The sequence below is a fragment of the Primulina tabacum genome, chromosome 5 (genome assembly GCF_025594145.1).
Source record: "Primulina tabacum isolate GXHZ01 chromosome 5, ASM2559414v2, whole genome shotgun sequence".
NCBI lineage: Eukaryota > Viridiplantae > Streptophyta > Magnoliopsida > Lamiales > Gesneriaceae > Primulina > Primulina tabacum.
Window position 1 is genome coordinate 5,880,555 of NC_134554.1, and position 21,260 is coordinate 5,901,814.

General features: G+C 32.2%; 3 protein-coding genes and 1 non-coding gene across 5 annotated transcripts; 1 reads left to right on the forward strand and 3 right to left on the reverse strand.

Moving 5' to 3' along the window:
- Nucleotides 1–2,232: 2,232 nt before the first annotated feature.
- Nucleotides 2,233–5,181, forward strand: LOC142545898 (uncharacterized). 2 transcript variants are annotated; one of them, XM_075653329.1, is made up of 9 exons: nucleotides 2,233–2,498; nucleotides 2,584–2,649; nucleotides 3,167–3,247; nucleotides 3,336–3,389; nucleotides 3,472–3,540; nucleotides 4,191–4,253; nucleotides 4,364–4,446; nucleotides 4,535–4,600; nucleotides 4,731–5,181. In XM_075653329.1, exons 1-9 carry the CDS (start codon nucleotides 2,271–2,273, stop codon nucleotides 4,762–4,764), a joined length of 744 nt encoding a protein of 247 aa, XP_075509444.1. In that variant the 5' UTR covers nucleotides 2,233–2,270; the 3' UTR covers nucleotides 4,765–5,181. The 2 variants fall into 2 exon arrangements, with proteins under 2 accessions (XP_075509444.1, XP_075509443.1); XM_075653328.1 differs by having other exon boundaries at nucleotides 4,535–5,181.
- An 821-nt stretch (nucleotides 5,182–6,002) lies between these two features.
- Nucleotides 6,003–6,105, reverse strand: LOC142547860 (U6 spliceosomal RNA). The gene has a single exon (XR_012820751.1). It is a non-coding gene; the product is annotated as a U6 spliceosomal RNA (small nuclear RNA).
- Nucleotides 6,106–7,120: 1,015 nt separating this feature from the next.
- On the reverse strand, nucleotides 7,121–11,405 carry LOC142545899 (uncharacterized). Its single transcript, XM_075653330.1, has 10 exons — nucleotides 11,235–11,405; nucleotides 10,531–10,616; nucleotides 9,982–10,119; nucleotides 9,668–9,889; nucleotides 9,452–9,573; nucleotides 9,150–9,332; nucleotides 8,771–9,055; nucleotides 8,376–8,648; nucleotides 7,844–8,127; nucleotides 7,121–7,608 (listed from the first exon to the last, which is right to left on the reverse strand). Exons 1-10 carry the CDS (start codon nucleotides 11,235–11,237, stop codon nucleotides 7,594–7,596), a joined length of 1,611 nt encoding a protein of 536 aa, XP_075509445.1. The 5' UTR covers nucleotides 11,238–11,405; the 3' UTR covers nucleotides 7,121–7,593.
- A 3,876-nt stretch (nucleotides 11,406–15,281) lies between these two features.
- On the reverse strand, nucleotides 15,282–17,575 carry LOC142545900 (uncharacterized). The gene is made up of 3 exons (XM_075653331.1): nucleotides 17,377–17,575; nucleotides 17,255–17,303; nucleotides 15,282–17,062 (listed from the first exon to the last, which is right to left on the reverse strand). Exon 3 carries the CDS (start codon nucleotides 16,802–16,804, stop codon nucleotides 15,515–15,517), a length of 1,290 nt encoding a protein of 429 aa, XP_075509446.1. The 5' UTR covers nucleotides 16,805–17,062; nucleotides 17,255–17,303; nucleotides 17,377–17,575; the 3' UTR covers nucleotides 15,282–15,514.
- Nucleotides 17,576–21,260: the final 3,685 nt, after the last annotated feature.

The following is a 21,260-nucleotide window of genomic DNA, read 5'->3' on the forward strand; positions in this document are numbered from 1 at the left end:
GTATTATTTTTTATTGTAAATATCGATAGAATTGACTCGTATCATAGATAAAGACATACTCTATTTAATTTACTCAATATTCTCTCCTCTATGTAACCTTCAAATTTTCCAATACATGTATTCATACAAAAATGTATTTAAATGAACCAAATTTTTTAAGTTCGACTATTTATTAATATTGAAAATTATTATTATTATTTAAAAAACTAATTAATTAAATAAACATGTTGAATTGATTTGAATAATTGAAGTTTAACTACAGTAAATTTGTACTGACTTATTTATAGTATTTTATAAATTACATCACTAAATAAAAAAATCAGCGAGCAACTAACGTATGTGCATGTTCCATGCAAATTTCTTGGACTTGATAATAAAACCATTCTTTCATAGACTTCAAACATGTTTTATCTTAACAAGAACTGACACAACAGTTGAGTTTATGTTTAGATATTTCGAGCAACTTACGCTATTTAAACAAAAAAATTTCAATTTATTTGTCATAAATAATTATTTTATTTAATAACTCAATAATTATTTTAAAATTTGTCTAATCATTTAGTAACTCATAGATATTCGAACAAGCATCTTAAATTTACAAATTGGGATTTATTTGATGCTGATCATTTAAACAAATTTCCTCAAAAAATTGAAACTTTCCCAAAAAAACTGATGCTCACCAAAATTTAAACCTTTCAAAATATATTATTAGGTACATAAATCATTCCGTACAAAATATTATAGACACATAAAATACAATTAATTGCACAAAATCAACCTAAATCTATAGGTTATCCCCTACAAATTCGATACAAAAATAACACACACATAAAATATCATTAAATTCCCCTGGGTTGATAAAAAGTTTAAAATTTTAAGTTAAACAACAACTACCCTCGTCAAATTTTTTTCTTTTTTTGTTCCGACGGGTACGATGAATAAGACGGAGACAACGGAGATTGCTGCGGATACAGCCGTGGCAGAGGAGACATCCACATCAACGGCGACAACTGACAAGGTGACAGAACCGTCGCAGCAGCCACGAGATGGGCAACGATGGCGGCGGAGCTGAAGATTGCCGCGGTGACGACATATATAAACGATGACAACGATTTATATCGTTTTTCTATTGACGGAGTCGAGCAAGATTCAATATCATAGAAAGTGAAATATAGCAACCATACCCAAAAAAACCCAGTAGTACTGAACAAACTACAGATGTAAAATGGTTGCTAAAAATGTCATAAAATCTTAATTTTTGGGTATGAGTATGTAACAGACAAGGAATTTTTGAAGTCCCAACCTGCGTTCATCAGGATGAGCCAAGTCTATTGACCACCCTATCTTTTGCAAAAGTAAATAAGAATGATTGATGTGAATGGTGTGTTGACTTTGAATTTGGTTAACCGTAATTCTATACTGTGTTAATTTCGAATTTGATATTTGACTTTTGTTTTATATAAGACAAGCAAAGAATAAAAGCAATTAGAACATATCACACAAACACTAGTGTATATCACCGCAATAAGATCCGAAGAACCTTATAAAGGAAGTCATTCCGTTCCATCTTTTTCGACTCTTCCATGTCTTTGCCCGATTTCCTGATAATTGAACAGATTCGAGCATGTGCATACAGAAAATACACAGCAGTGTTCGTGGTGATGACTTGCAACTCTTCTGGCATCAAAGTTACAAATCGGGGGCGATGTCATAGCTACAAACTAGTCCTATGAAGGCCGACTTGCCTTATATTTTTATCTTCGAGATAGTCACAATAAGGAAAAAGGGATTTTTGTAGCATGTCATCAAACCAGAGTACAGTTGATACTATATTTTTTTCCCTTTGTTTTAGTATAAAATGAATATAGGAAAGTTTAAAATAAATGGAACTCATAGTACTATAATATTGAAGAAAAAGAAAATATTTAACTCAAAATATCATATTAAATAAGTTTATTTCATAAAAATATTATTAACACAAAGAAATATGCTAGTAAAAATTTCGAAATCAACAATTTATTTTTTACAAAATATGAAAAAAAACGTTCGATAAATAATATTAAAAATCATAATGAGCTAATAAAAAGATCTAATTGAGAAGAAGTAAAACGTCTGTTTGGATATTGGTTCTGGCCCAAATTGAGATGTTATATGGTTATTGGACCATAGATGATAGTGGCCCAATATTAAGCCCATGAAGTTTCCAACTAACACAGACGCGTGTAGTTGGCGTATCATCATTATTTGGAGGTGACAATTTTCCCATAGCCATGGCGGGTACCTTAACTGTCACCATATCGCTGCTCACGCTCCCGCGTACGTTAGCCGCGACCAGAGTTTTTAGCTCTTCTCTATCATCTTCGAAATGCTATTCAATCATGGGTTTCAATCCTCTGAGTCGTGGGACCACTGTACCGCCCTCAAGAATGCTTGTGATTCGAGCTGCCAGAGACGAGTCCAAAAGGGTATCTCTAGGTTTCAGAGCACCAGATTTTGAGGTTTGTGAAAATTTTCATGGTAAATTGAGTATATTTAATTTATGGGTATTTTTGTTTATTTATAACATGGGAATTTGGATTGTAGCTTCCAGAGCCGCTGACTGGAAATTTGTGGAAACTGGAGGATTTTGAATCTTACCCGGCTTTGCTGGTATTGATATTTTATTATTCATGTAAGAGGGTATCATTTTATTTTGTTGATTTTGGTAATGTAATTCAAACATGATTGACTGAAACTATGTTGTATTCTGCCTCATTTTTATTTTATTTGAATTATACTGCTCCTTTTTGCTTCCATTTTCCCAATAGATATCAGCTCGAGATAGGAATTTAGTTGAGTGACAGGAAGGTAAAATTATAACCTTTTTCCCCGATGAAATTGATATTTTTATGAGCCCTTAACAATGGGATTTTGGAAGAAAGAAAAATACAAGGTCTTTGACCAAATTCAAGGTTTCTGGGGCTGAGGGGGCGATTCAATGGATTTGGGAAGTGAACCTTGTAGGTTCAGAAAAGATATGTATAGAATTTCATCTTCATTGGCTTGCATCTCGCTCGTTGCTGGTTCTGTCCCAGTATACAATGCTTGCTTTCTTCTTGTTGTTCCCATCTTTCTTCGGTTTTCGTCGTTTTCAAGCTTTGTGGAAGCAATCTGTGTGCTGATGCAGGTTATGTTCATCTGCAATCATTGCCCATTTGTTAAACATTTGAAGAAAGATATTGTAAAGCTCTCAAACTTTTACATGAAGGCAAGCTAATTATGGTTCCTTTGCTGTTTCTCTTTTGTTGTAACGTCACACATACAGATGTATTTACCCTTGTATACTTTTGTTGCAGAAAGGGCTTGCAGTAATAGCAATTTCTTCAAACTCTGAGACCACTCATCCACAGGTTCAGATTGCCATAGATCTTAGAACTTGACCCATGTTGAAGCCATTGAATTATTCATCCAAAATTACCTTATTCCTCACAGGATGGACCTGATTACATGGCTGAAGATGCAAAAGTATTAAAGTATCATTTTCCGTATCTTTATGACGAGGTATGCATTTCGAATATCTAGCTTCTGTCTCTGAAGTAAATTTTGGCGTATCCATTTCTTTTATTGTATCATAACATCATTTGTTAATGCCAGTATTAATCGGAATATTTGCAATCAATAGATTTATTATTTTTACATATTGATTTTTTTTATTCAATTTATAATGATGCATTCTTGCTGTCGGGAAAAAAAATGTTGCTGGGTCAGTTTAGTTGGGTTGATGAGATTGTATAGATAAATGATGTTGTGGTAATTAAAATATTTTGAGTAGGGTGTGAAACAATATTGAATAATAATAATATGTTTGGTTTTTTCGATTAAATTTGAGATAAGATGTGAAATTCAAATTTTTTTTCCAATAGTTAATAGTAAAAATAAAAGAAAGATGTAAAATAATAATAATGTAATTTTAATTTAATGATTTAATTGATGTAAGATAAATAATTAATTATCACATCAATGTGTGAAAAATAATTAATACATAAAATTACAACCAAACATTTGTATGGATTGGATTATTAATCTCTCAAGTCAACCAAATGCAACTTAATATCTACCTTCTTCAGTTGATTTGATAAGCTGTTCTGCTCACAAGAAATGCGGTTGATCAAAAAAATTTCACTGTTTATTTTGTTTTTCTATTTTGTTAGTCGCAAGATGTTGCAAGAAATTTTGGAGCAGTTTGCACACCAGAATTTTTCTTATTCAAAAAGGTAACTCCTTGGATTCTTATTATTATCTTGATACATAGACTATTATAATAACTTTGAAGAGCAAATGAATTTTAATTGTTGTTGGTAGTGAATTATTATTCCGGTGGCAGGATGGTCGCAGGCCTTTCGAGTTAGTATACCACGGACAGTTTGATGATTCACGACCCGGTAGCAATGTTCCCATCACAGGAAGGTTACATACTTACATCAAGCTAGGAAGCTTTTACTTGATCGAAAAATTTGGTCACGTGCTCATAAGGATTATTTGATGCTGTTTTTAGGGACTTGAGCTTAGCAATAGACAGAGTTCTAAGTGGACAACCCGTAAACGCGATTCAGAAGCCCAGGTATTCACTCATCCAGTCATCCTGCTTTCTTTTTTCTGTGTCCTCTATTGCGATGTTAAATTCGATATAATACAAACTAAAAATTGTTTTGAGGATGGAAAATTGTAAGCTTCAGCTCTCGTTTCACCAGTGTCGGATGCAGCATTAAGTGGAATCCTCAATAATGCAATGAGTAGCCATTTTCAGCAGTGTTTGGTGATTCCTGGAAAATTTTCTTGGAGCACAAATGCTATTCTTTACCAACTGAGTTCACAGGGAAGATCACTTTTAATCTCTAAGAGAACTACCGAATGACGGGTGTTGTATGATTTTTAACTTTCTCCACATAGACAGACCACTTGTTTCTTCAAAACTAAATAAATATATAAATAAATAAAGACAGCTTGTACTTGAGCAGATTTTTTTTTTGCCATTGGACAAATAATATGTACTTTTGCACATTTTCGATAGTTGTATATTTGAATCTGTTTTTGGTTGCATAAAAATGGAATCATTGATTCGAAATGGAATTTGAGAATCTATCGTAGCTTGAAGTGTAAGATGAGTTGGGTTAACTTATTGATCGTTTAAATTGAGCTCGATTAGTATCCAACTTGAGCTTTTATATATTATTTATTTATTTATATTAATTTGTTTTTTTATATTTAAAAAAATACGTGAAATAAATTTTTTTTACAAAAATATCAATATTAAAATATATATATTATGATAAAATGGTGTTTCAAATCCGTGCCCCTTATTTTTATTATGTATATTTAAAATTTTGGTGGTGATATTATATTATTATTATTTAAATTAAAAACCTAATAATATTGATGGAAATAATAATACAAATCATATGAAATAAGTAATAATAATGTTAAAAATTTTGCAATTACAAAAGTGCTAATATTAATAACACGGATGAACAAATTTTGGATGAAAAAACATGAGTGAGTTACCAATGTAACTAAAAAAATTTGGTCGGTTAATTCATAAATTCGAATTTTTTAATTAAAAAAAATTGTTTAGGTTAATTCATACATTCGGTATCCCATCGAAGGCGTGCCTTTAGAAATCACAAGATAATCGCAGACTTAATTGGAAAACAGTAGATACTTCATACAATATGCTCTTTTATTTATTTATTTATTTTTTTGAAGAGCGAAGATTTTGTGGATCTGACATTTACATTGGACAAACAAGATCATTGGCAGCACATGATAGAGCAACAAAAATGTCCACAAATGCTGTTTTTTTACAATTACATAACCCTAAATCTTTTCATCTCAGCCATTTAGCAGAACTGGTGGACTGAAGTAAAACTCAGAGCAAATCCAAAAGTTTATGGACCACAGAGAAATTCACAGCACAGCTGAAGAAAGAATTCATCATTTAGGGCTTCTGGGAAAACTGGAGAAAAAAAAATTTGGACCATTTCTCGATTTATGCGTGTCATCCTTGCGCAGGGGCCATGCTAATCTTCTCTGTATCGTTCCAATTTTATCGGATGTCCCCGAAGGGACGAACTATAGTGTGGAAGCAAACAGTATATAACAATAAGAGAAGCCCGTTCTTTTATGAATGTGGGAGTTTGGTTATTTTGGGCCACGGAATCACGCCCATGTTTGTGGCCCAGCATTTTGGATCCAATGCTTCAGAGCCCATGGTGTATTTTATATACTATTTAATTTAATGACTTTAGATATTAGGGAAAAAAAAATGAAAAGAAAAGAAATCATAAGATAAATTCAGGTAAACAATAATAATAATAAATGTTTTGACCCAATTCAGAAAAATTAAGGACATTCAAGTCTATTTCCCCCCACAAATCAACATCCTCCAAATCTTCCTGCAAATTTCTTCCTCAAATACCTTAAACCATTTCAACACTTACTTGCACTTTATTACTTCTGCCTATGCGAAACCTCATTAATGGAGAAAATGTGGAACAAAATATAAAAACAGAAATAGATTTCATCTAAAATTTTCAATTTTGTTGGGAGCAAAATATATGGACAGGATCAGAATTTCATGCCAAGTTCTCGAGTAAGTTGGGGTCACTCCGTTTCTAGTACTCCGGCTTGTGATTTTATTTTTATAAGATAATTTGATTGGAAATTTTCAAATTTCTTTTATTCATCGGACTCGTTCTTTAAAAAAATGATCAAATTTGCAATCACGGGTGAAAAGGAGTCCGGTTTCATTTCATATGCCAAAATTTAACTCGAGAAAAAAAAAAGGGCCAAAGAGTCGGGTTCTGTCTTTTTGCCAATATTTCGCACGTGCTATTAAGATTCATAAAAAGAGAAAATTGTTTCAAGATAAACACACAATCATTTTTTCATGAAACGACTCATTGTTAATAGGCCGTTAAAAATAAAAAATAAAATTGCAAGAAGTCTCCTCAACTTCGTCTAATAATAATAATAAAGTCTAGTCAACTTCTATCAACGGTCAATAATCCATGTTTCCATTTTTCTCGGAGCATTTCCAATCTTTAGGCAAACAAAAACATATCTTATATTTATATTTTCAATAATCAAACTCTAACGACATTTATTTATTTAAAAAGAACGGCCAACAACATTTTCATCCTCAAACATACAAACAGTGCAAATGCAACAAACTTTTGTCCTCAAAACTTGTCATAGACACAAAGTTTGTTTACAATTCTAATTTTTTATGTTCTTATGGCGTGTACTGGATCAGGAACACGTAAAAAGGGACATGAACGTCAACTAAAATCCCATAAAGAAACAAAACACTTATATTCTAATCTGGGAGAATGAAAAAACCTTCTTTTTCGAACCCTTCAACAAACGACAGCATCATATTTTCCGTGTCATTGGTGTGAATCATCAAATCTGCCAAGGCACTGAAGCTAATGGAATCTCCGGTGCTGTTATTTCAGATGGCATCTTTTCAGCTCTGAGTACTTCACATGAACTGATTTTTAAGACCAATTTTTAGAGTAGTATTCCGGGAGGAGAAAATCCTTTGTATTTATGTTGCTATATTTTCATATCCTGCAAAAAAAGTATACATATAAGTGTTTTTTAGTTAAGTACAATTAGCATAAAAAGTATCGTGGCTCGACATATGAACTTTTGTATTGCGAGAATGAAAGAGCACAGGACCAAAATAAGATTAGAGATTCTATGCGTAACTTCTCTGAAACTGTAAGTTAAGATTTAGAAGAAAGAGTAATTTTGAATTTTTCTCACCAACTAAAAAAAGTCTTACCATGGAAAGAGAACATACCTTGTAAATTCCTCCAGCAGATTGCTCACTGGGCGTTTTCATACATCTCTTGATCCCTTCTGCCATCAATTTTTTTACTTCCACTGACACGTTTAGGCAACCTCTAATCCGCATTATAGGATCACCGCCACCCAAATGTGCCTTCAGACGAGCAATTCCACCACGTTTTGAAACAAAGTTGCAGTATTTGCATTTTGCGCCTTGTCTTATGTTATCCAACGGTAAACAATGTTCCCAAGCATCATCAAGTGGCCTTCCCCTTCCCGATGATTTCGTTGTGGCTGCTATTTTCGAAGAAAGAAAGAATGCTAAGATAATGCAGGACCCTGAACTTCGAAAGAGGTGGCCTAAACTAAAACAAAATTAATTATATATATAGTAAGAATACAAGTTTCATCCCACGAATCCATTGAATCGTCTCTTTCCACATTATAAATCCTAGAACCATTCCCACCGCATATTTGTTCCATGTGGATGCATGAGGCTTTAAAGAGGATACTTTACCAATGTTACCAACTAATAGATGCCTTACCTTGGAAAGGTCTCTTTGGCCGTTCATTAAATGTTTTCATCTCTTTTTCCATCAAAATTTTGATATCCGGGGACACGTTAGGGCAACCTTTAATTCGCATTGTAGGATCACCTCCACCCAAATGTGCTTTTAAACGAGTAATTCCACCACGTTTAGAGAAAAAGTTACAATATTTGCATTTTGTGCCCTGCCTTATATCATCTATTGGCATGGCGTGGTCCCAAGCATCATCTAGCGGCCTTCCCCTCATACGAGATTTTCCTGTGGTTGCTACTTCAAAAGTAAGAAAGAATGTAAGACAATGCTACTCTGGTACAGAAAAATTTCAGTCACTTAAAACTATTCAACTGCCACAAAATTTAAACATATACAATCATCACTCTCTTAAGGTACACCTTGAATATTCTTTACACACTGTGCTTTCTTGTTTTGGACACATCCAGAGATCGAGTCAGCTATTATTCTTTTGACTTCTGGCGGCACCTTACAGCATCCTGGTACATGAATTCTTGGGTCCTCTCCCCCCAAATGTGCCTTAAGATGTGAGAGCCCCCCAAGTGATGGCACAAAACCACAGTGATGACAGTGACACTCTGCCTTATGTCTTGAATCATTCACAGGTTTGGGCTGTTCCCAACCATCATGTATACAAGTTCTCGTTTTATCCTCCTGCGGTACGCCTTTCTCAAAAGCAAAAGTACAAAAGGAAGCTACAATGCATCAATTAACCTCCTAAAAAATTACCACAACCGGTGCTTGAACCATAACTATTACCTTTTCTCAGGGTATCAAGCAAACTACGAGCATCACAACTCTTCATTGTTTCAGTAATTTTACATCCATCAACACCATGCATCATCACGTGTCTTCCCAACTCCTCTCTGCATGAATGAGAATTTGACGGGGGGCGGCGCTTTCCTCTAAATACTCCCCATAGATAATATCTGTCTTGGAACCCTGCAGAGTAGTTTTATTCTAGGAGGCTTAGTAGATATGGTATAAAGAACAAGAATCCCAGTGCAACTGTAAAATAAGCGCAAAAATGAACATTAGCCATGAAAATGACACAAACATACTCCAGTAAAGTGAAGGCAAATCCCTCGAAGTAAAGACCAAGAGCTCAGCATTCTGCACAAAGGCTCTCATGGCAAGTTCTTTATGCATCATTTCATCAACGAAAATATCAAAATTCCATTCACTTCCATGTAGAAATTTTAAAAACTGTATGGTTAGAGCGTATAAAACATAAAAAAGAAAGAGAACAAGATACAGAGAAAAATCATTACTAACACCTTATCTCCGATGGAAAGAAATAGAGTGCAATATTGTCCCAACTAAGTTCTGATATCTCAAAGCTTTTTGGCCAAACAGCAGACTTGGGAAGCATTTCCAGGTGTAGCACAGGTTGAAATTGACTTGACTCTGCGTGCACTTCTTGGCACGCTCTTGTAGATACGTGTGCTATGACTCCATCAAGCATGCTGGGTTTTTTGTTCCATATGTGGAAACTTCCCCTGTCAGCAAGGAAGTAGCAATTAAAGCTACGCGTGAGTAAAACAAATGCATTTTTTCACAAACTTGGTGTGATGAGATTAATTTTTCTCACATCCAAATGGGCTTGATGGCGGGTTCAGCACATGTATGGCTATCAACTGTTGATTTTCTGTTTTGAGCTCCATCTTTGCATTCATCACAAACCCAATGGATGGACTCATTGTAACCCGATATTACATCCAGACAATAGCTGAAAAGCAGGATTAAAAAAATAAAAGAAAAAATCCATGATAGTGTGAACCTGAAAGACTAGGGTAAAAAGCTGTCTGCTGATTACTTCTTTATCACAAATGGTTGTCTGTAAATGTCATCAGCACATGGCAAATGCCCATATAACAAGTCATTCTAGTTCTCTGGGACTCGAGTGGGAAATGAAGAATCAAGAAAGCATCAACTACAGTTCGGGATAATCTTGAGCGCGGAGAAGTAGGAAGCTGATTAGCATGCACATGTTCATGTTTAATTGTGACTCATTTAATCAGAGCCAAAAGATAAGTGAAAAGACTGTGTTTTTCAAATCAATTGTCCACGCTACTCAAAATATTAGGTCAAGCAAAAAATAACACAAAAGGTAACTATACTTCAGCAATATGCAGCTTACCGATGCACGGCAACATCTAGACATTTGACACAATATACAAAAGCATTGGTGCATCCTCTATAGCCACACTGCAAACACGTGGTCTCCTGCATGATTAAATTGTACACCACTTCTCAATTAAAGAAGCAGGGTCATAAAAGAGAAAAATATAGTTACAATTTCTTCTATCACAGGCATAAAGATGAAAGAAATGAAATGATAAAAAGAAGTTCCAGAAAGAGTCATACGATAAGCCTAACAAAAAAAACGCAATTTTTCAAAAATTATAGTATTGCCAGGATAATCCTATTTCACCCTTTAGCTAAAACTTAGATCCACTGCTTACATATCACAAAAAAAATAGAGAAAATAAAGGCCAAGAATTAAAATTTTCGTATTTTTTTAAGCAAGTAGAACCCCAAAAGAGTTTCAAGCTCATAGTCACCACATCAAAAAATCTAGCCACGCTAGCAACTTATTAAATACGATCAAATTTCCACAACTTCAGTCGAAATTTAAAGTTGGGACATAACCCGGAAAAAAATGATTAAAATGCAAAAAATTCAAATAGTTAAACATGGTAAAGGTTTGACTCCCAAAGCAGGGAAAAGAAGGAAACCGAGAATGAAACCGAAGCATAATACAGCAATTCACAATAACAAGTGAAAAACCTCGAAAAATTATCCTGATGAGGGGAAAAAGAATGAGAAGCGAGAAAGGTATACCATGCTCCAAGAAAAATCACGCGAACAGAGATCAATATGATAACATACACATCTGAAGATCGAGTCCTCGCAAAAGCTTAGAGTGAAGTGGAATGTGGAGTGGGCGGCTGGGCGCAGAGTCCAAACACTTTTTATTTTCTTTTCCTTTTCAAAATATGAATCAACTTTTTCAGAGAGCAAAATTCATTTTTATACCTATGAAAATAAGTAAATTTAGCTATCCTTAAAAGTCTTGAATTTGGGTTAAATTAGTCTCAAATTTAGGTCGAAGTCTAGAATTTATGTGAGAATCATTTTGATTCTGGATAGACCCATTAAGGATTTGCTTGTTTTTGTTTAAATGAAAAAAATGAATTTTAAATTTCGTGTATAATCTCACTTTCATTTAATTAAGTGTTTTTTTATTTACAAGAAAGAATAATTATCATAACATAAATTTTTTATGGCAAAAACTTGTGTGAGACGGTCTCACGGGTCTTATTTTGTGAGACAGATCCTTCATTTAGGTCATACATGAAAAAATATTAGTTTCTATGCTAAGAGTATTAACTTTTATTGTGAATATCGGTAGAATTGATTCATCTCACAAATAAAAATTCGTAAGACCATCTCACAAGAGACCTACTCGTTCTTTAATGGGGGCGTTGGACTTATAAAAAAAATCTATTTTTTTAATGAATTTAGTATGTCAATATTGAGTTTAGTGTTTATCAACTCAAACTCGTACTGCACAACTATTAATCACGATATATTTAAAAAATAATAATAAGAGAGATTTAATTTGAAATCACTTCTCAAATTAAATTTCTTAGTATAAATCAAATCAGCAGATCTTTTATAGAATGAACTCACGAATTAATAATATATATAGATTTATTCGCGACCCAAGGATCCGAACTTATTTGGGCTTTATATTATCGTACCCCACGAGAAAACTGTACAGCCCACCTATGATACTGCACCACAAATATTTAAACTAAAAGTTAGATGTATGTTCAAATTATACTACCTCCTTAGTAAGAAACAAAAAAAAATCGAAGAGTTAAAATTTTATTCAGGGATATTCAATATACGAGATTTATTGACTTTTAATTACTTTTGTAGATTTTAAAAGTTTATATATATTCAATTAAGACTTTTACATACTCTATAGAAGTCTAGTGATATTCAAAAGAGACTTTCATAGAGTTTTAAAAAGTCAAGTGGTATTCGACATTGACTTTTAAAAACTCTATAAAAGTCTTTAGGTATTCAAATTTTCCATAGAGTTTTAATAACTTCATGGAGTTCATTAACATACAAACATTAAAGTCTAAGGTACAACTATAAATTGTAAAAAATTGTATTTGGTTCAACCCAAAGATTTGGATGGATTTTTAAAACTTCTAACTCATACACAAGCTATTTATTTTTCTCTTCGTCGCTTTACATTACATCTCTTCTTATCTTCTCTCCTCTCATCTATTTATATCACTCTCTCAAATTTTCGAAGTGTATTTCTATATATATTTTATCTTTTAAATGATTAAATGATTTAACTTTTAAATAAGTAAATTTATTTATTAATATAAATATTGAAACTAATTTCAAACTGAATATGTTATATATGTCAATTAATTATTGGTTCAAAGAAATTAATAAAAAAATAATATGTTATAATTAAGTACAAAATTTATAAAATTCTATAAAAAAAATCCACAAAAGCCTATAAAAATCTTGCAAAAAAGTCAACATAAATCCACGTAAATATGTGAGATTCTGTGAAAGTCAATAAATATCTATCAAATCCATAAAAGTCTATTATTTGAAAAAATCATTAAAAATCATCAAAATTCTGAATTGAATACACCCCACGTTAGTCTCGAGAGCACGTCCAAATCAAAAAGTCTTTCATTTGAGTAGACAAATGGTAAGTATACAGCCCACTAGCCAACAATTACTCGAGTAATTTCAACACTAATAAATATATAGAGTATGTATTTTAGAAACACTAAGAAGGACTGGGTTTTTTTAAAAAATATTATAAATTAATAAAATAATTGTAAAATGTGACAAAATGTGAGGATTTGTAAAATTATAACAATCCGGGATTTACTGTGCCCAGATTCATATTTTAAATTTTTTTAAAAAAAAAAAGAAAAAAAAGTGGGGGCACGGATTTAAAAATTAAAATAAAAGATAAATCGGCGACAGTATTGGCGACGGGTTAACATAAACCGTCGCTATTTGCAACGGTTTAAGCAAAAACCGTCGCTAATGTAAATCCGTAAAATCTTTTAAGTAAAAATGTGGTATTCTTTCCATCATCGTCGAAAATAATTGTTTCTCATATTCATTCTCGCAACTTATTTCTTTCATTCGATTTATATGTGCAAAATTCATCTTTTCTACTTCGATCATATATTAATATTATTTGTTGATTTTATCGTCTATTTCATTTGAAAAGATACGAAGAAAGCCAAAGTTTCTTACTTCGGCCACCGATTCCCGCCGCCGCCATTTATCTCGCTTTCTCCCACACGTCCGACTTGAACAGCGCTTGATGCTCCGACCTCACTGCTGCCACCGCTAGCGCCGCCACTTCCATGGGCTTCTGCCACCGCAACGCCGTCTCCTGAGCTACCCCTGAGCCCAGGAACACCAAGCACCATGCGGAGGAGCCCTTTTTAAGCTAGCTAGGCCCTCTGCTGATTACAGCTGAAAAAATAAAATAATAAAGCGCAAAAGTGGCAGAACTCTGTGCCTTTTATGCAGAAGAGATACGATGAATTTATTTATTTAATTCGGTGGGATCTGCTCGTCCATCGAACCCCTTAGAAAAAAATATACGATTTATTAAAAAATATATATTTCCATTTTCCTTTTTCATTTTGAAATAAAATTAATAATTCTATAAATGAGAATGATGTGTTAATCATTCAATTTCATTGTTTTCATTTTTACCCTATTAAATATAATATACTCTAGTTATTCCATATAATACGATTCAATTCGATTTTCATAACAATTAAGGTATAATAAAATTTCTACAAATTTGGAAAGAAAACTATCATCTTTCAGATATTATTAATTTATCGAATTAATTTATAAAAACTTTATTGCATCTATATAAATAGGGGTTTGGATGTTGCAGACGTTCTTTATTCCCTCCAAGGGAAGAAGAAAACGAACACTTACTGTCTTACTAACGAAAAGTAACTTGCAAATCATAAAAAAGTGACAAGCCAAGAAACCTGCACATCGCGCCAGCCTAAGTCGTTGATATTGTGTAAAATAAACAGACTAAATGCAAGACCGAGTAATGGAAGCATAGGTGGTAGAAATTTTGGTTATAAGTTAAATAAAAGAAGAGAAAATAGCATTTTGATCTTAGTTTTTTTTCCTAGTATTTTGATCTTAGTTTGTACTTTTAGTTTTTTTTCAACGTGAAAACAATATGACGCTGATGTGTGCGTTGTCACGTCAGTAATCCAGATAAAAAAGACTAAAATATCAACAATAAAAAATGAAATATACGTGGTTAATCTTGAAATTTGTCAACATCAAAGACAAATTTCAAAGAGGTAAATGTATAATACTAAAAATAAAGTTTTTCCTAAAAAAAATTCATTAAGATTCTCGATTTTTCATCGCGTATGAGAGGTGAAAGCATGACTCATGCAAAAAGGTAAATATCTAGAACTAAAAATGCAGTTTTTCCAAAAAAAAAAAATCCATTAAGATTCTTGAGTTTTCACCACGAATGAGAGGCGAAAGCATGAGTCATGTTGAGGTTTGGTTGAACATCTCAAAACTCAAACCATAGAACCAGATCATAAGCATGCTTGTATACGTTTCAACTACCGTGAACCACGTACGGGTGTTGATATCTCAGCAATAAGTCGGTAGTAAGGTACAACAGAATATACAGTGCGAATGATCAAGAAACGGTTAGCATTTACATACAACTCCTACAAATAATGAGCACAAAATCTAGCTTAGGAGTCAGTTTCTTCCCTGCAGCTATTTGAATCCACAGTGACCAGCTTTGACTTAGGAAACGGTATATAAAACTAAAGCACTGTATCTATTAAATTATAAGTAAAAAGTTACAGACATACATGGACAAAATCCTTTATCAAGTGCAAAGATGTCATTCATACGATACATATTGAAATAAAATGCAGATTCTGACATCTAAATCAAAAGGACACGCCTAAGCTGGATACAAAACTGATCAACAAAAGAAACAGGTGTTTCAAATCCTCAAATTCTAGCGGCCCTTTGCTTACATAGGTTGATTAACTACTTTCAATGCCCATTTCTTTTCGCTTTAGTTCCAAAGCCATACGCTCATTCTCAAGTTTCATCCTCTCAATTTCCAACTTCATCATCTCCAGTTCTCGGTCCTTTTTCCTGCAAAACCTCTGCCATTTGAACCTCTCTTTCTCCAGTTCCAACATTTGCGTTTGTATGTATAGCCTTTGTTCTTCCAATTGAAGGTTCTGATCATTTATCCACTCCTTCTGGGACATATTTGTTTTTGTGCCTTCAGGTGGCACTTGAATCACATCAGCATCAGTATTTTCTGCCTGAAAATTGAAACTTTTATTGTAATCTAGAGAATTCTTCATTTTAAAATCTCGATGACTCTGACATAGCTTAACCCGCTTAGCCATGTTCCATTGAACATCCTCGCATTCATATCGATCATCAAATTCCATTTCATGATCCACATCATCATTATCATGATGTGGATGTTGTTTCACGTCATTCTCATCATGATCATCTCTACTCCTAAGTGCTAACCGCAAAGAATGCTGCAATTCAGGATCAGGGGGAAGATGCAACCGATTCCCATTATGGTAAGAACACATCTCTTCATAGTGCAAATGCTTTGAGCTCAAAATTTTTCTAACTTCCTCTTTCGCCTTCTCAGAAATATGATCCATCACATCTAAAAGTGCTGGATTCTCGACGACCTCGCAAGAAGTTCCTTTCCCTAGAATCTCATTAAGCCTCTTGTATCGTTTGTTAAGGTCGTTGAATTTATCCTCACACTGCTGAGGTGAAACAAAATGGCTCCTTTCTGCCATGACTTTTGAAACCGATTTCCACTTCCCCTTTTTTTGCAAGTTAGCACATTTCCTTCTTGAACCGGCCCCGTACTCAATGGATGCCTCTTCATTAATGTAAGAAACGGCAGTAATTAACAGCCTTACCATAGTGTCGGTCCATTTCACACGTTGCCAAGTGGCCTTCTTTCCTTTGCTCGAATCAGCAGCATCTTCTGTAAAGCTCGGCTCATCTTCATCACTCGCGGATTTTCCCCGGTCCAGTTTATTAAAGTCTGCCAAGGATATGGTCTGGTCACAATCTTGGGTGCTTCGAATTGTAAGAGGGAAATTTTCATGAATCGGGGGTTGAACAACTGATGATCCTTGTCTCGGATTTGAGTTTTGTTGATGATTAAATGAAAATAGATGTTGCTGGTGGTGAGGATTAACTCTCAAAGGTCCATGCAAGTCGAAACCTCCATAAGAACCAGAACCACCTTGCATCAGATTCCCTGATGAAGAATTCCCCTCCATAATCCCTTTCAATAAAACTATAAATCACATCCACCCACCAATCAACGTCACCACAAAGTCCCTAAAATCTCCAGACATCGAAGATATTAATCTGTGACATCCTCAAACTTTTGAATCGCAGGTGTCTTTCCCATCAACAAGGTTTCAATATTTACACCTCATAAGAACCTCGTACATTTATCTATCCTTATCCCTAAAGCAGAATCCAAATTTTTTTTAGGGCTAGGCTAAAATCTCTAATTATTTTGAAGAAGCTTGCTGCAAAAAGCATAAAAATATTTTAAAGATATATCATTTTAAAGAAGTATTTGACTCCTTATTCTGCGAATTTCTACTCATGGGAAGAACCCATCAACACCAGACACCAATAATTCAAAACAAACAAACCAATAAGTAAAAATCTTTGATCCGAACCAAATGGATAAAAATTGCTTTTAGTCAAGAACTTACATGAGACAGCTGAACTCCAAATCAAGATTGGACCACGAACCAATTAAACCTGAAAGAATCGATTCAAATTGGGCAACAGTACATCCCAAACTAAAGATTCAACAGAAAAAAATAAATAAAACTCAAAGGATGTATTTTTTCCCTTCCCAGGTGGAGAAATTTTATATACATGTGAAAGAAAAATCGGTAGAGCTAATTTAGGAGCATCAAAGGGTTGTTGAAGATGAAAAAGATGCAATGTATGGGAAGTCAGTAAGATATGAGGGTCCACAAAGCATATTTTGTTTATGTCGCACACACTAAAGACACACGCATCTCCTAGAGAAAAGGCTAAAAAGCTTAAATCTTCAGCTTCAAAAGTATTGTATAAGTCCTAGTTTTGCGCAACTATCGTACAGATTTTTTGCAACTTGGGAGGAATATGATTGCCACCTTTATTAAAAAAATAATATATTTTTTTGTGCAACAGCGCAGATTCATGTAATTTGTCGAATTTCTTAGTTTCTCGATCATCTTAGAGATGAAACGTGAATTTGAATCGTAGGTTTTACCTTGGCAAGTTGATTTTTTTAAAAAGAAAATATACATATGGTCGAAATAAATATTTGCTCAGTATGAAATTACCCATGTAATTGATTATAGATTTTTGAGTATGTCTCTTGTGAGACGGTCTCACGAATCTTTATCTGTGAGACCGATCAATCATACCGATATTAACAATAAAAAGTAATACTCTTAGTATAAAATGTAATATTTTTTCGTGGATGACCAAAATAAGATATCTGTCTCTGCATTCAAAAATAAAAATGGCTCGCGGAATTCTTGTATTTTAATTATTCACAAGAAAATCATTCACGAACTTCTCATAAAGTTGTTCATATATAATTTCATCTTATCTTCATAGATAGTATCCGACATATTATTTTCTTGATTAAAATCAAAAAATAAAAATGGCATAAAATTTTAAAACTTTCAATCTAACAAAAACTACTTTCATTTCAACAATCATGAGTATCTCACGTAATATTCAGTCATTATATATCCGTGTGCTACGAATGAAATTACACATGCGTATCTATTTTCAAATAAGTAAAGAGAATCGAAAAAGAAAACTTAAAAACACAAATATTTGAGATGGATTTCAAGAAAAAAGATGGATAAAATAATATATCTTAATGACAACAAGTAGTAGCACAAACTTCCTTGGTTTTTTGCTTCAAAGAGAAAAAATCGATCTTTATTTTTTTCTAAAACGAAGAAAATAAAATGGATATAGTGTTTTGTTTTGCTTTATAATTTAATATATATTTTAATCTTTACACAAGACGTTGAGATTTGAATGGAAGAATTTTTTTTTATGTTTCATTTAAGAAATTTTAATAAGAAGTAGAAATGTTGGTATCCATAATTAAATATTACTTATAATATTTTATTATATTATAATTATTTTTCCGAGTTCAAGTATAGTAGTAGTTTATATTATAAATACTTGATATTCTTGGATTATAATAAAATAAAGAAGTAAAAGACATGTTGTTGATTAATTTGAATAATAGCTAATATGACATTTTACGCTTTGGCTAAACGCTCAGGCAGTAAAAACAAGTCAAAATCGATCATATTAAACGTCATTAAATATGCTTAAGTTATACTAAAAATTACTCTAAAGTGCGACTTAAAAGAACCACGAAACAAAATTGATGAATAAGAATTAGAGAACACAAATTAACCATTTTTATTAATAAGTGATGTTAGCAACGTATAATCGTGTTTCATAATGTTTAAGTGCGACTTTTTTAAACAAGCTTGATCAACAAAAAAGAAGAGAAACATATATTAGAAATTTTATCGGCAAGTGATGCCACCAATGTACAAGCTCGAATAGTTGAGTATAACGATAATGAAAATGTGATATGTGTAGACATTTCACAATTTATAAGAAATATTAATGCTAATGTTTTAAACAAAAATCTAATTAAATTGAGTTTGTATTTGATGATAAGATAGATGAAATTAATGATAAAATATATTAAATTATAATCTGACGAAATATTATTACATCGTACTTAAATTTATTATATTTATGTATTGTTTACTTTCATTTATTTGTTTGAGATAATTAAATTATAGTTTAACAAAAATTATACTCTTAAACTCGTAGTAATCTCGTTTAAGCTTAAAAAGCATGAAGTTACGTTTTCATGCTTCACATTGTCACTAATATTGTGAAATTATTAAAGTAATTAAATTTAATGTAGATTTGTTTCAAATCCTCACACTCAAAATTAAATTTGTTTGCAGTTTCTGTCAGAAAAGTTACGTGTTTTCACTATCTGATCCACAACAAATGTGTTTGCACTCCCTTAGATCACATGTATTTTCTTATATGAAAATCAGTACAAAACATTAAAAATATGATACTAATATATGATATTTGAGTACCAACCATTCAGATATGATATTAATATATTGTTTTTGATTGCTTTAATATGTATAACAAGTACTGATATTAATGACACATTTGTCTTTTACGATGAAAATCAGTAAAAACATTGAAAATATAGTATTAATATATGATATTCAAATATCAACTATGTCATATCGGGTACTAATATACAATTTTTGAGTACCCAAACATATTAAAAAAAAAGTTGATATTAATACATTTGTTTCAGTTTTATATTCAAAATCTTATATTTTGTATCAGATCTAAAATGGTTAATACTCAAATATCATATATCACTATCATATTTTTAATGTTTTGCAATGATTTAATCTGAAATACAAATGTGCCATTAATATCAATATTTGTTATACATTTTTGGGTACTCAAAAAACATATATTAGAACTAGATCTGAAATAATTAGTATCAAATATAGTGGTGGGAAAAAATACCGAATTTTCGGTATACCAATATTACCATAGCGAAAAAATGCCGAATTTTCGGTACGGTACGGTAACAAAACCGAACTTTTTGGTACGATAACAGTATGCAATTTGAAATTTTTGGTATATACCAAAATACTGAAATACCCAAAAAAATATATAAAAAGTTTAAAATATGTAATATTTTAAAACAATAAATTTATAAAATTTTAAAAATATAAGGTTTTTTCGGTATAAAACGATGTATATCGATACCGTATCGAAATTTCGGTATACCGTACAATTTCGGTAATCAGTATGCCCGTTATAAAATCGGTATATCAAAATTTCGGTACGGTATCAGTATAAATTTGTTTATACCGTAAATTTCGGTATAATATACTATATATGATTTTCGGTATGGTACGGTATACCATCCCTACTAAAATATAATATTTTGTACCGATTTATGTATAAGAAAAAAATACATATGGCCAAGGATTTCAAACGAATTTTTTTTACACGAAAACTTAAAAACAAAATTGTTTTCTTTTTGGACTTTTTAGCAATTTACCGTTAAATTCAATAATGCAATATTTTAATCTACTAAATATTGTGCATTCTTTCATTTTTTTATAGAGGAAAAAAATTAAAATAAATTTGACTTGTACAAATGAATTGACTTAAAATATGTATATGTATATCATGACAGTTAAAACCAAACCTTAAAATTTCCATTTTAAAAATTTTTTATAACAAATTTCAAATGACTACTCTGGTCAGTAGGGATGTAAACGAACCAAACCGTTTGTGAACTATTCGAAGCTCGATTCGATAAAAGCTCGTTTGAGCTCGTTTAATGAGGCTCGTTAAGATAAACAAACCAAACTCAAGCTTTACAGTATTCGGCTCGTTAGCTCGTGAACATGTTCGTTGGTAAGTTCATGAGTAATCTTTTAGATGAAAAAATAATAGTTTTGATATTTAATTTATTGATTTTGCATATTATTTATGAAATATATAGAAAAATCTATTAAATTTATTTATTATAATAAATTTATAAATTTTAATAAGAATAATATATATTTTTTAAATATATAATTTATTTTTAATTAATTTAATGAAAATTTAAATGTATAA